The sequence below is a fragment of the Lepidochelys kempii genome, chromosome 3, assembly GCF_965140285.1.
Source record: "Lepidochelys kempii isolate rLepKem1 chromosome 3, rLepKem1.hap1, whole genome shotgun sequence".
In the NCBI taxonomy this organism is placed as follows: domain Eukaryota; kingdom Metazoa; phylum Chordata; order Testudines; family Cheloniidae; genus Lepidochelys; species Lepidochelys kempii.
Window position 1 is genome coordinate 74,822,099 of NC_136382.1, and position 13,511 is coordinate 74,835,609.

General features: G+C 39.5%; 1 protein-coding gene across 1 annotated transcript in view; it reads right to left on the reverse strand.

The window, feature by feature from the left end:
• The window catches only part of MMS22L (MMS22 like, DNA repair protein), a 151,275-nt gene that overhangs the window by 95,156 nt on the left and 42,608 nt on the right, over window positions 1-13,511 (reverse strand). Inside the window, 1 exon segment of the mRNA XM_073336800.2 lies at window positions 7,437-7,499. Within this exon segment, the coding sequence (XP_073192901.2) occupies window positions 7,437-7,499 (63 nt within the window).

Genomic DNA, 13,511 nt, shown 5'->3' on the forward strand with positions numbered 1-13,511 from the left:
AATCAAGGAGGGCCATTTCCAGCACAAATCCAGGTTTTCTCACCCCCCACCCCCCTCCAAAAACCACACACACAAACTCACTCTCCTGCTGGTAATAGCTCATCCAAAGTGATCACTCTCCCTACAATGTGCATGATAATCAAGGTGGGCCATTTCCTGCACAAATCCAGGTTTTCTCCCCCCACACACACACAAACTCACTCTCCTGCTGGCAATAGCTCATCCAAACTGACCACTCTCCTTACAATGTGCATGATAATCAAGGTGGGCCATTTCCAGCATAAATCCAAGTTTAACCAGAACGTCGGGGGGGGGGGGGGGGAGGGAGATAGGAAAAAACAAGGGGAAATAGGTTACCTTGCATAATGACTTAGCCACTCCCAGCCTCTATTTAAGCCTAAATTAATAGTATCCAATTTGCAAATGAATTCCAATTCAGCAGTTTCTCGCTGGAGTCTGGATTTGAAGTTTTTTTGTTGTAAGATAGCGACCTTCATGTCTGTGATTGCGTGACCAGAGAGATTGAAGTGTTCTCCGACTGGTTTATGAATGTTATAATTCTTGACATCTGATTTGTGTCCATTTATTCTTTTACGTAGAGACTGTCCAGTTTGACCAATGTACATGGCACAGGGGCATTGCTGGCACATGATGGCATATATCACATTGGTGGATGTGCAGGTGAACGAGCCTCTGATAGCGTGGCTGATGTTATTAGGCCCTTTGATGGTGTCCCCTGAATAGATATGTGGGCACAGTTGGCAACGGGCTTTGTTGCAAGGATAGGTTCCTGATATGGTGATATGGTGTTTTTGTCTTTTCTCATTGTTCTGTGAGAGTTCATTCAAGAGCATAGTGATTGTCTGGCTTCACCCACACTGTTGTTAATGGGGCATTAGTGCACTGGATGAGGTGCACACCACATTTTGTAATAAGCATGTATAGGATCTATGATCTTGAAAGGTGTGGAGGGTGTTGATCACTGTAGCAGTGCAGATATGTCTGCAGTTTTTGCATCTGTTGCTGTGGCAGGGTCTGATGTCACATTGAGCTGGTGGGTTGGTCTGTGGGGAGCTTGCTTCTGGTGATGAGCTTGGAGAGGCTGGAGTGGTTCTTTGAAGGCCAGAAGAGGGGCTTCGGGAAAGATTTCTTTCAGGGTGGGGTTCCCATCAAGTATGGGTTGTAGCTGTTTGAGAATATTCCCATATGAGTTCCAGTGGACGGGTGGGAGGTGACAGCAAAGGATGTGTGGTCAAAGGGGATTTTATTTCTGTAATGAAATTACAGATTCTCTCAGGGTATTTGGGTAGCCCATTCCAAGACACAATCTACTTTTCCGTTGGAGTGTCCTTGTTTGATGAAAGCGGTTTTAAGTGTGTTAAGGTGTATATCCCAGACTTTCTCCCTGGAGCATATTCTGTGAGAGTTAAGGCCTGCTCTACACTAGAATATTACGTAAAGTTAACTGAGTGAGTCAGGTGTGTGAAAAATCCACACCCCTGAGCAGTGTAGTTAAACCACTGAGTAATGTGACAAAGTGATGTGTGGCCTAGCTACTGGTGATGAGAAGCAGCCAAGGAACAGCTAATCTAAAGGGACTGTTACTCTCTCCATTGCCAATAACTTAATATTACATTTTGCAGCATATGTTACTGCTGCTCCAAACAGGAGGCACTTCCCTCTCTGCAGCATGTCCGCAGAAGAACCATGTGCATGAGAAGATTGGGGGCTTGCCACTGCCACGATGGCAGCGATCCCCTGACCTGTGAGGTTTCAATATCCCTACTAGCTCTGTTGCAAAGGGAGCATTCTGTTCATTTACCACTTCCAAGATTCCTCCCAGATTTGGGCCATAGTAAAGACAGAGAAAAAAACAAAATGGTTTTTAACACAGTGACAAGTCCAGCCTTAAATTCTGGTAATTATGAGATTACAGTGAAATTGTTCTATAAATGTAGCGATGTCACTACAAAAGGATTCCACTGCATATTTCTAAGTGACCAAACTCATGCAATATTAAGAATAATTAAAGGAGCTATGAAGGGAAAAAAAGAAGCACTAAAAAAGTACCCCCCTGAAGGGGGGTTCCAAAAGAGGATGGTGCTAGACTGTTTTCTGTGGAAGCAGACGACAGAAGAAGGAGCAATGGTCTCAAGCTGCAGTGGGTGAGGTCTAGGTTGAATATTAGGAAACACTATTTCACTAGGAGGGTGGTGAAGCACTGGAATGGGTTACCTAGGGAGGTGGTGGAATCTCCATCCTTACAGATTTTTAAGGCCCGGCTTGACATAGCCCTGGCTGGGATGATTTAGTTGGGGTTGGTCCTGATTTGAGCAGGGGGTTGACCTCCTGAGGTCTCTTCCAACCCTAATCTTCTATGATTCTATGAATTCAGGACCAGCCTTACAATCTGAGGCTTGAAATATCTTGCTGGGGAAGAAGAGAAATGCCCGCTCATCCCACAGATAAAGGTCATGGAGTTATTTCCTCCAATTGCAGTCCCACTGCCAGTCCTTGCATTGCATAGAATGCATAGCCCAAGTAGCTAGTTGTTTTTCTTGGGCTTCAGAGCAGCCCCATTCAACCTGTAATGCTAAGGTAGCTATGCAGATTAAAACTCATTAAGTCATACTTAACTCCCTGAATCAATACATCCCTGGGGGAAAATATTATTTGCTACATTTTATCAGAACAGTGTGAGCAATCAAAGAAATCATTTGCAATAGACTCAAATTCTGTCTGCCTTCTCTTCCTAAGTGCAATGAATATAGGATGCATGGTCACCTGGCAAACTCTCAAACTTTACAAAATAGCATATTTCTAAAATAAATTGAAGGGTGAAGCAGGATTTTCATTTGTAAATCTGGAAAAAGGACACACACTACAATTTATATATGAAAGCATGAGAAATCCGCCACAAATGTTTGCATTCTACTTCAGTGAGCCCAACATAGAAAATTTTGGGGAAAATACTTGTGAATTTATTAAGTATAAGAATATACTACAACTAAAGACTTCCCAATTTTTGTTTTTACATTTAATATAATTTTACACATTAACCAATAATTTCCATAAAACAAGACCTTGAGATAAATCTAATCTGAAAACTAAGATTCTTCAACCATAACAGTTTCCAATGTCTCCTCTGTCTAAAGAAGAGTGAAAGTGGGTATCTTGCATATAAATGTCAAGAATCGCAACAGGCCATGGTATTAGTTTCTCTAGACACCAACCAAGTTGCATGACTTGTTATACCAAGGACTTTAAGAAGAAAATTAAAAGTGTCCATTCTTAGAGCTATATTTTTGCCCATAGGATTATATCTGGGACCTATCTTAAAAAGCGAACGATCCTTTAGACAAATTCAACAAAAAAACAACATTGTGCTCATCTTTGATTTCAGACCTTCATTATCCCAGTGTCCAATATTACATTAGAACAGACGTCTACTACAGGATATACATTGTAGATTTTATCTCAAATGTAACATGAAACAGTCCTCTGGACTTTATATGTCACTGGGTATCATGCACTCTCCATTTAGGATTACTTTTTTTGTTTAATATGAACTCCTGTGCTGCTGGATATAATCAGAATTTATGAGGGGCTCAACACCAGATATAATCAAAATGATAGTACTATCTAAACATCTTCCCCCATCTTTCATATGTCACTGGTCTCCTTAGATTATAAACTCTTTTGACAGTAAGGAGTATGTCTTCTTTGGCATTAATACAGCACTAACTACCTGGGGACAACCATGCTGATATGAGCCCTGCAGTAATATAAATATTAAATAATAATAATGTCCAACCTTCCAGATATATGTACTACATTAATAGGATCTCATCACTGCTTATATCTGTGCTGCCAACAGATGACTGGGTCAACTCTATCAAGTTCTTAAATTTTTTTTTTTTTTGCAGCTGCTATTGTAGGTGCAACAGGAGCTCTTAGAAGGATGGGTATGTCTTTTCCTTTCTCCAGTAGGGGTTACCAACCGTGATCCAGGGACCACTTGGTAGGGGTCACCGGGATTTATAGGGCTCTCCTGGGTCAGTTATATGCACAATAGCTCACCATAGTGTGGCATGTAAAAGCCAGTAGCCCGCAGGCCATCATAATCATTGTGAAACATATGTACAGATAATATTTAAGAAGTTATGTATTTATACTGAAAATTACATTCTTAAAGCCTTGGAGCTAAGGCAGGTTACCTAGAGGAGACATGCCTTACACATGGTCCTTTCAGGCAGGAGGTAACAGATGGTCTAGTTGTTTGTTGGTTGGCTGCCTCACAATACAGACCTATTTGCATACTGAGCCAGGTGCCAGTCAAAAGGTTATCTAAGCTACAAGAGAGAAAATTTACAGAAACAAAACAAAACAGCAAGGAGGTGTCTTGTTTATGAATGAAGATAAGTAAAGACTTGTATATCTTGGAGGGCAAAGGAACACACTGGGTCCTTTGCCTCGGAGGCAAGCTAACCGTTTGCCTGTCTCATTAAAGGAGGATTATATCTGGCTTGGTTGTAAAGTGCTGCAAGGACTTCAGGTGATCATCACTCGAACAGACAAGAGAATATCTTGTTAATTAAGTCCAGGCTCTAGAATGCATGCTATGATTTTATTTCATATGTAACCATTTGTTCCAATACATCTACCTGCTATTACTTGAAGCTCTATGCTTTGTTAAATATAACTTATGTTTACAGGGAACCCTAGTACATCTAAGTGCTGTGTGTTAAGTAGAGAGACAATCTGAGGCAGAACTGGGCTTTACTGTTTCTTCAGAAGCAGCAAATCTGTGAATAGTGCAAGCGCCCACTAGACCAGGGGCTGGACACAGAGACATGCAGAAGAGTTGAGGACTGTGGTGCGCCAATCCCTAACCTGCAGGGGCTCGTGGAGCCTAGAGCGGAGTCCTTGCGTTGCCAGTACTGTTCCCTCTAAGCTGTGCGCGCACACGGATCCAAAACGCCATGCGCACAAAAATTTGCACAGAAGAAATTTTTTGTGCACATGGCCTGTCAAAAATTAGAGGGAACATTGGTTGCCAGTGGCTGGTAGAGTCGGAAGCTGACCCACGTCAGGCAGACAGGCTTCCTCATGCTAAAGTTGAGGTGCCTCACAACTCTTGTTCCCCCCCAGGCAGTGTTACACCAACAAAGTGGAATAATTTGAGGCCAGGCCTGAGCAGTTAATCCCAATAGCACTATCCAGCCTTCAGTCATGTATTGGCTTTTACTACTACACATAGCTTTGCCTGTTCCTCCATTTGATTCTGCTTGATCTGCCATCCTGCTGCACTTCTCTCCTTCCCACTCTTACATTATCTCGTCCTTTTGACGGTTATTTTAAATATATCAGAGGATAACTCAAAAGGTAAAAGCAAAGTGGCCGTAGGAAGCCTAGGACAGCAACAGTGAAGACATACATGTCACAGAGTCTGTTGGTGAAAAAACCTCCTTCCTAGGTATTATTTTTATTGTTTTCGTTTTTTTACTGTTTCCACACACACAATATTGAGCAATCCCATAGCAGTATTTTCTACACAAAGCTAGCAGTCATTTAATATTAAGTAATGAACCACTTAAATAGAAAATAATCCAACAGAATAAGAACATTTTGTACAAGATGTTAATAAAACTAGCATTGTCTTGTTTGCCTTCAAAAATGTTGGTATAAAAAGACAGAGAACAGGAAAATGGTTAATAAGGTAATACCAAATGTTAAGCATCTAATTCCCATCACAGATTTCTCTAGTTTCTCTCACAGTATTCTGAAGTCCTTGATACATCTGTAATGTACATATTGTACTACACCCTGGATATAGATGCAGTTACGCACACTTTGAAATAGTCAATAAACTATGAAAATGAGAGATAGTTAGTCTAGTATTCTGCCAAAATGACTTTTCTAAACAAAAACAGGTACATGAACATAACTGTCTCATAGCTAGCAGGATTACAGATTAAAACCGCAGATACTAACATGAATTAAAATACAGTTTGCAGTTTAAATTAAGGTTTGAAGATATATTTCCTTTGTCAATGTGAAAGTCAATTTTTACAACATCTGACCCCTTTTTGTATTGACTATATTTACATATTAAAGTGTTTAAACAAAATCCAGACAGTATACTCGCACACTGCACACATGTCTTGGACAGATTTTAAAACAAAGGTACAGCTCTAATAGATTTTCACAGGAGGACATCATTAACAAAAAAAAAAAAAAATAGATTCCTCTTAGATGAGATTGGTCTTCATTCAGCAGCCATGTTACCATAATCTAGGACCTCTCTCCAACATTGCTGAAACTGTGCTAATAGTAACTGTTTTTAAATACAAGCATGGTTGTTGATACCCTGCCTTCCCTAAGCAATGTAGTCCATTGCTTTTCCCCCTCCCTCTGAGAGTTGTTCAAGCAAAACTTTGCAGCACTGCCTGATTATAGTCTACAGCATAATTTCTAGCACCATTAAAATATATTTCTCTTTTTTTTTTTCCAATGGTCAAGAGAACTACATTAGAGCTGTGCCAGCAACAACTGTATTGTGAGAAACACTTCGCCCCTTATTATGGCTTCAACCATAGTGTAGAGAAGGCCCTAATGAAAAACCATCTTCCTCTTTCAACCATATCATATTTCAACTTTTTTTCTCTCAACTGGAATCAAAAGGGAAATAATCAGCAGATTTATTCTTATTGCTTAATATGTAGGTAGTCTTACATGCACACAATTATTTTTGTAGCTGTTGCCGTTACAGAAATTACAGTTTGTACCATGTAACTTAAGACGACATATACAGAGCTGTAACGTAACATGTTAAAAAATGTGAACAGCATATTTAAAAGCTCTTTAAAAGGAGGTCAATTCTGACCTCTGGGCCATGAAGCAATGCATTAACAGCTCTGTAGAAAGAAAAATGATAAGGTATACAATGAGTGCTCAGAAACTAGAACCTTATCAGAAGAGTTTGATTCAAGCCTGTAAGACAAATTGCTCAGCAAGGCAAGTCACCTTCCTGCTGTGATGAGGATATAGCTGAATTTTCAATGCAATGACTATCTCTCCCATCATGTCTCCTCAACTTGATATCCTTACATTCAGTGTGCCGTTTACATTTTCTAAGTATCCAGCTCTTATTCTGAATATAGCTTGTCAAAGTAGCCACATGCACTTCCAGGATAATTATCTTTTCCCTTTATCTGACAATTTAACATCAAGCACAGCCACTTTAAAGTAAGTGTAGTCTCTAACAAGAAGCCAACTGTACACTGTCTTAGTTCAGCTACATCAAGGATGTTCATATAATCAAAATAAAGAAACTAAATTCCAAAGACAAACTTGTTGGCTGGATACTTTGCTTCATGTGCTGCATGTTTCTCAAAAATCACCCCACACTATTCTTTATTCCTCCCCGTACTTACTTGAGCATCAATGGACCTTTTCAGCAGTTCTTCCACAAAATTCCAATTGGATTCTACTTGTTTCTGGAAAAGAATGATTATCAAGGTTAAATATCTGTTTTTTATAGCAGACATTATATAATATTGTAAAACATGAAAACAAGAGTACAAGAGATTTCCTGAAATTTTCCACTTCCTGAAAGCATTTTGCAATAGTTGTTTAAAAGAGTCGCTTTGCATTTATGTATGCAATTGATATTTTCCCCAACTTTAGGCTATTAACACTCTCAAAAATACAATTTAAAAAATATATGTCTTTACTTTCTGTCTTTATAGCATAAGTGTTACTCTAACCTTGTCAGGAGATTGTATTTCATTCCTATGCATAGCTCTCAGACAGTCACCAAAAATTAGTAAAGAAACAAAATGTTTATGCCATTTGTACATCAGTCCCCCTAGTGACAGCTTCCACGTGTAATAAATCTATATTACAGTTTCTCAAAAGTAACAAAAAGATCAGCAGTCCTCTAAAATGGAAAGGAGGGAAGCAAAGTGGAGACTCATTCTTCTCTTTCTTTGCAAATCTTTCACTAACTCATTTTACCTAGGTCAAACAGCTGTTTAATGCTAAAAAATGTCAGTCAGTACCAATTTGGTCCAGAGTATAATCTGTTGCCTAGACAAAGAACAGCTCAAAAGATTGTAGAGTAAATCAAAAAAGGATCATAATTCATCATCTTCCTGTCTGACAAGATTGATGGTTGTTTCAAATAGGCATTCAGATCACTTCTACAAAGCAGAAGTATTGAGTGGAAAAAAGTTCAGACTAAAGACAGTAAAGCTGTTTAAACATCTGGTTATGTAAGGTGTGGAAGAAAAGGGAGACATATTTTTATAACCAAGAACATCTGCCAATAAAAATGTACACATAGATTTCTACCTCAAACTTGATTTAAACTTAAAGTGATGATAATCTCTTACTTCCTTTATCTGTGCTATAATTATCCACACAGAGCAGGGATCTCAAACTCAAATCACCACAAGGGCCACATGAGGACTAGTACATTGGCCCAAGGGCTGCATCACTGAAATCTTTTCATACAAAAGCACCCCCCACTGCCCCCACCCCCACTCCACCCCTTCTATGAGGCCCTGCCCTGCCCCCATTCCAACCCTAATTTTGCCCCCTCCCTGCCCCATCCAACCCCTTCCCCAAATCCCTGCCCTGGCCCCGCCTCTTCTCCCCCTCCCCCCACCCGGAAAGTCCTAAGAACCGCCAAACAGCTGTTTGGTGGCGGGAAGCGCTGGGAGGTAGGCGGAGGAGTGGGGAGGCAGCGCGCCGGGGCTGGCGGGGAGGGGAGCTATGGCGGGCTGTGTGTTTGAGACCCCTGACATAGAGGGTTTATGTAACCTTATTTTCCCATTATTTTTCCCTTGCATTGCCTCTCCTCTTCACTTCACTGTTGAATCCTGTCTTTATCTAAATTATAAACTCTTTGGAGCAGATGTTCTTTATAAATTTGCACCGAGTCCAGCATAATGAGCCTATGATTTGGGTTTCCAAATGTAACACAAAAAATAAATATCCTCTCCTGCTTCACATGACTATGATTCAGTTCAGCGCCTATGCCAGATAAGAGAGAATTTTAAATACTAGCTCATGTAAAAAGATATACTGCCATTTACTTTTCAACACTAGTATCATTTGAGTGTTTAGCAGATAACATATTTTTGCATGACAAAAAAAATATTCAAAGGAACTGCTGATAGAGGTGGTGGTGCTGGTTCTTCACAAATTAATACTAGAGGTCAGAGATGAACAAAGGATGGGCCTGCAGGAGAGGAGGACAAAGACAAATGAACACAGAACAGAAAGGAACAGCAAAGGGGAAACATACTCCCATTTTTCAAGGTAAAGGGAGATGTCATTCTGTAAGGAAGAAGAGTAGGTAAAGTGGGCAGATATTAAGGCAGGTGACCTGCTTAGGAGCGAGGACAGTAAATTTGGTGCCTGAAGTAGGAGAGAAGCAGCAGACCTATTAGGATATTTCTACACTGGAACAAAGATAAATTTAATTTTAAAGGCTTTTTATATTATATTAAATATAAATATTAATGATTTTTCCACTTCATATTGGCTCTTATATTTTAGACTTTGGTGTTATTTTGAACACCAAACACAGAAAATTGGAAAGTAAAATTTTGGTTTTATGAGCCTCGGAGAGCAGGCTAGTTGAGAATTTTCCTACAAAACAGATTTTCACCAGAAGATGCTGACTCGTCAACACTGAAATGCTTCACAGAAACAGTTTCAATGAACTTTCAATAAAACACCATTGCAAACCTGCCTGGTTTCCTGCCAGCTCACCTGCGGGCTGTTGCAAGGCACCGGCTTCCAAGGTCTATGGCTCCAAGGCAGCACTACCTCAGAATCAGGGACCCCAGGACTTCCAGGGTCCACGACTCTTGGACACCCTACCATGCAAACTGCCTCAGGGCAGGGGATCTCAGGGCTTAAAGGCTCCCTGCTGCACAGCCAGAGAGACTGGCAGCCCTGAGTATTCCAGTTCAAGCTGGGCTTGGCTCCTGACTCCTCAGCAGAGGATCTGGAAGCCCTGAGAACCCCAGCTTAAGCCAGGACTCTCGAGGCTCCTACTCTAGAACCTGGCTTCCAACTGGGTGGATTGATTTAAATCATCGATTTTAATCACAATTTCAATCAGCATGCAGAAAACCTTGATATAAACCATCAATTTTAGTCATGGTTTCATTTCTACTTTATAGTTATTTTCCTACTGAAACGTTGATTCTCATTGGCTTGTATCTGTTAAAACATGTTGATCTGCAATTAAATATTAGCCTTTAGAATAAATTTGGTCCTTCTTTTTGCTTACCAGGAAGATAAAGTGTAGTGTATCTATACATATTTATTTAAGCAATTATAAGCTTAAATTTACACAGTCAGTTTCTTAATTTTTCATCATGTTAGAAAATGGTCACTGATGAATTTCTTATTTACTATAGTATTAATTTTTACTTGTGATTACTTGTTTGGATGGAAATGCAAAGTTAATTAAACAACATTTTTATTATTAAATAAAACTACCTTAAATGTGATGGATACATATGAAAAAAAAAGTTTAAATACAAAACATGTTTTGATAAAAACTAACATTTATTAAACAAAGTAAGTATTGTCCGTAATTAGTAAATTAAACTGATTGTTCCTGGTCATCAAGTCAATCAAGATTTTAGAACTAGTAGATCTCATTCTATTCATAAACTGGTGCAGGAAAACAAGTTCTCTTACTTTTTCTACTCCCAACAGGTTTCTTAACTTTGAATGAACAAGTCATTGAACTGAACTAACTAAAGAAACTGAAATGAAGAAAATATTCCCTTGGCACTTGCAGCAGAGGCTACTGCTGTCAAAAGCTGGTTTAGCACTTTAACACCTGGTTGCAGGGGGGCTTAGCAAGTAACTTCCACCACTCAGTGGTTTGACTTTTGTTAAAATGTAGTAGCAAATAAGTACTGTTTAATATTATTTATATAATTTAAATTATTTTAATAGATTACAATAGAACAGAGCTTGCCAATTTATTTTAAATAGTTTTTTTTTAAATTTCAATTAAAAAACCAACTTTTTTTAATTGATTTTTATCTACCCTGCCTACCAAGCTCCAAGGCTCCTGGCTCAATTTTCAGAACCATACATCCTTATTATTGCTATGAAAAAAAATTGTTGACTTTTTTTCCTGCAGGGAGTTTCAAAGTTTACCCTCTTTGTTCCAAAACAGAATTAATTTTTTTTCAGTATTTCCCAAAAAATGGAAATTCCAGCTTTCAACTAGCTCTAGTAAACACATCAAGATATCTGACCAGCCCAGATTCACAGACAGTATATCAGAAGTAGCACAGCTAGTGTCCCAAAGTTCACACCATAAATATATAAGGCTTCTTAAAACCAGTGTCCAAATAACAGGTGGACTGGGGGATAGGGGCAGGGGAGATTGGAAGACTTCTTACAGCCAAAATCAAAAACAGGAAAATCACTAGGTCTCCTTTCCACTACTTCCAGGAGAAATCTAGGGTGAAATCCAGGGCCTCCGTAGAAACTGATGCTAAAATTCCCACTGAATTTAATGTCCAAGTTTTCGCCCTTACTCTCTAAGTCAGTCCAAACTCAGAGGGAGAATGACATCCAAAAACCCAGAACATTCCCTCTTAAGGTCTCATTTTTCTCTGCTCATTAAGAGAACTCGTCTCATCTGAATCCAGCTAAATTCCCCCCATAATTGCATTCCTCTGTTATCTTGGCAGTGAGGGAAGACAACTGTTTAAAACCCAGCCAGACAATATGTAGTTTCTACACACCTCATTCCAAACCCAGTGGCTCCCAAGCCAAAAAAGATTAGTCCTGAGACTGGCAGAGTCCAGTAACCGTCAACCATACCCATCGTGTAAGCATTCATCATGCAGCTAAAGACAAAACTTCAGCTACAACCTTTGGAGTCCAGCAGCAGCAGCTTTTCTAGGTGTAGACAAAGGCACTCTCCTCTCTTAGCTCAGCTGGCAGAGCTGTGCTAAGCTTCTCTGCTGGAAGTCACTCTTTTCATATCTTATACAGCAGTCACTTCAGACAATTCAAAGGCAAAAATCTCCAGCCCCAAGTAATTCTGACTATATTTCCTTAGCCCACAGCAGTGTTAAAATTAACCCCTGCAATGTTCAAAAGTGGCGATTTTTCTCTCCAAGCCCTATTTGGTTTTTAAATGTATGAACAGTACTTTTCAGAATAATGTGGCATGGTCTGTGTTTCGGTTAGAGAAAATACAAAAACAGATGGCCTGTGCACCCCTCTTCACTCTGAGAAATGAACACTGGATAGTTCCCTATATGGGAAACAGAGGAACTGGACACCATTTTCCTGTTTAAATCTACGTGTATGAAATGACTAAGTTAAACAAGCTAAAGAAAAAAATAACTACGTCTAAACCCTATTTAGCATTTTAAAAGCTTTCATATTAGTCAAAGCAGTCCACATTAAAAAACTGAAATTCTTCCACAGATGACACAGGACGAGAGGCAATTTCTGCTAAGGCCCACCTTTGATCACAGTTTAATAAGAGCAAGAACGTGTATAACAGAGTCCTCTATCACAGCTAACTGTTAACCAACAAAAGTAAGCTGAATTCATTCCTAGTATAACTCCACTGACTTCAACAAGCCTACATCAGTGATTACTTTAGCCCCTTATTTTCAAGGAAGATTCCAGGCTGTAATTCAAAAAAAGAGAAAATTAGCACTCACAGCTACCACTCTGAAACTGATCTCCTGTGGTTTGTGACAAAATGTTGTGATTACTTACAGAACTTTGTAAGCATACACAGAACTCTGTAAGGTAACTAAAAGGCAAGATCTATGGAGAAGATTACAGCCAAACTCAGAAAAATATGATGGACAAAACAGTAGTTCCAACACAGAGAAGTTTGCAAACACCAAGATGAACGTATGTAGGAAAGTCTTATGATTAAGGTATTGGACAGGACTTAAGAAAGATGGCATTATAACGAGGCTCTGCCACAGACTTCCCATTTGACCTTTCTCTCTCTCTACCTTAGTTCCCTAGCTATAAAATAAAGATAATACTACTTACTTTCTCCTATCTTTTATCTTGTCTATTTAGATTGTAATTTGTTTGGGGCATGGACTGTCTCTTATTACTTATATGTATGGTGCCAGCCCAATAAGAGGGACGGATAGTCCAGCACTTAGCACTAACATGGGATACAGGAGACCAGGGTTCAATTCTCTGCTCCTCCAGTGTCTGTGTGCCTCAGCTCCTGATCTGTACAATGGTAACAATAGCACTTCCCTACCTCACAGTGGGCCACTGTGAGGATGAACATATTAAAGACTGTGAAGGCTCAGACACTACAGGAATGGGGGCCATATAAGTACTGACAGATAGATAGACAGATAGAGGCATCAGTCTTTAATGTGGCCTCTCAGCATTAAAGCTGGAGAGACATTTTTGACAAAAAGAAATTTTTGTTGGAAAAACCAATTCACCTAAACCAAAATCATTTGCAG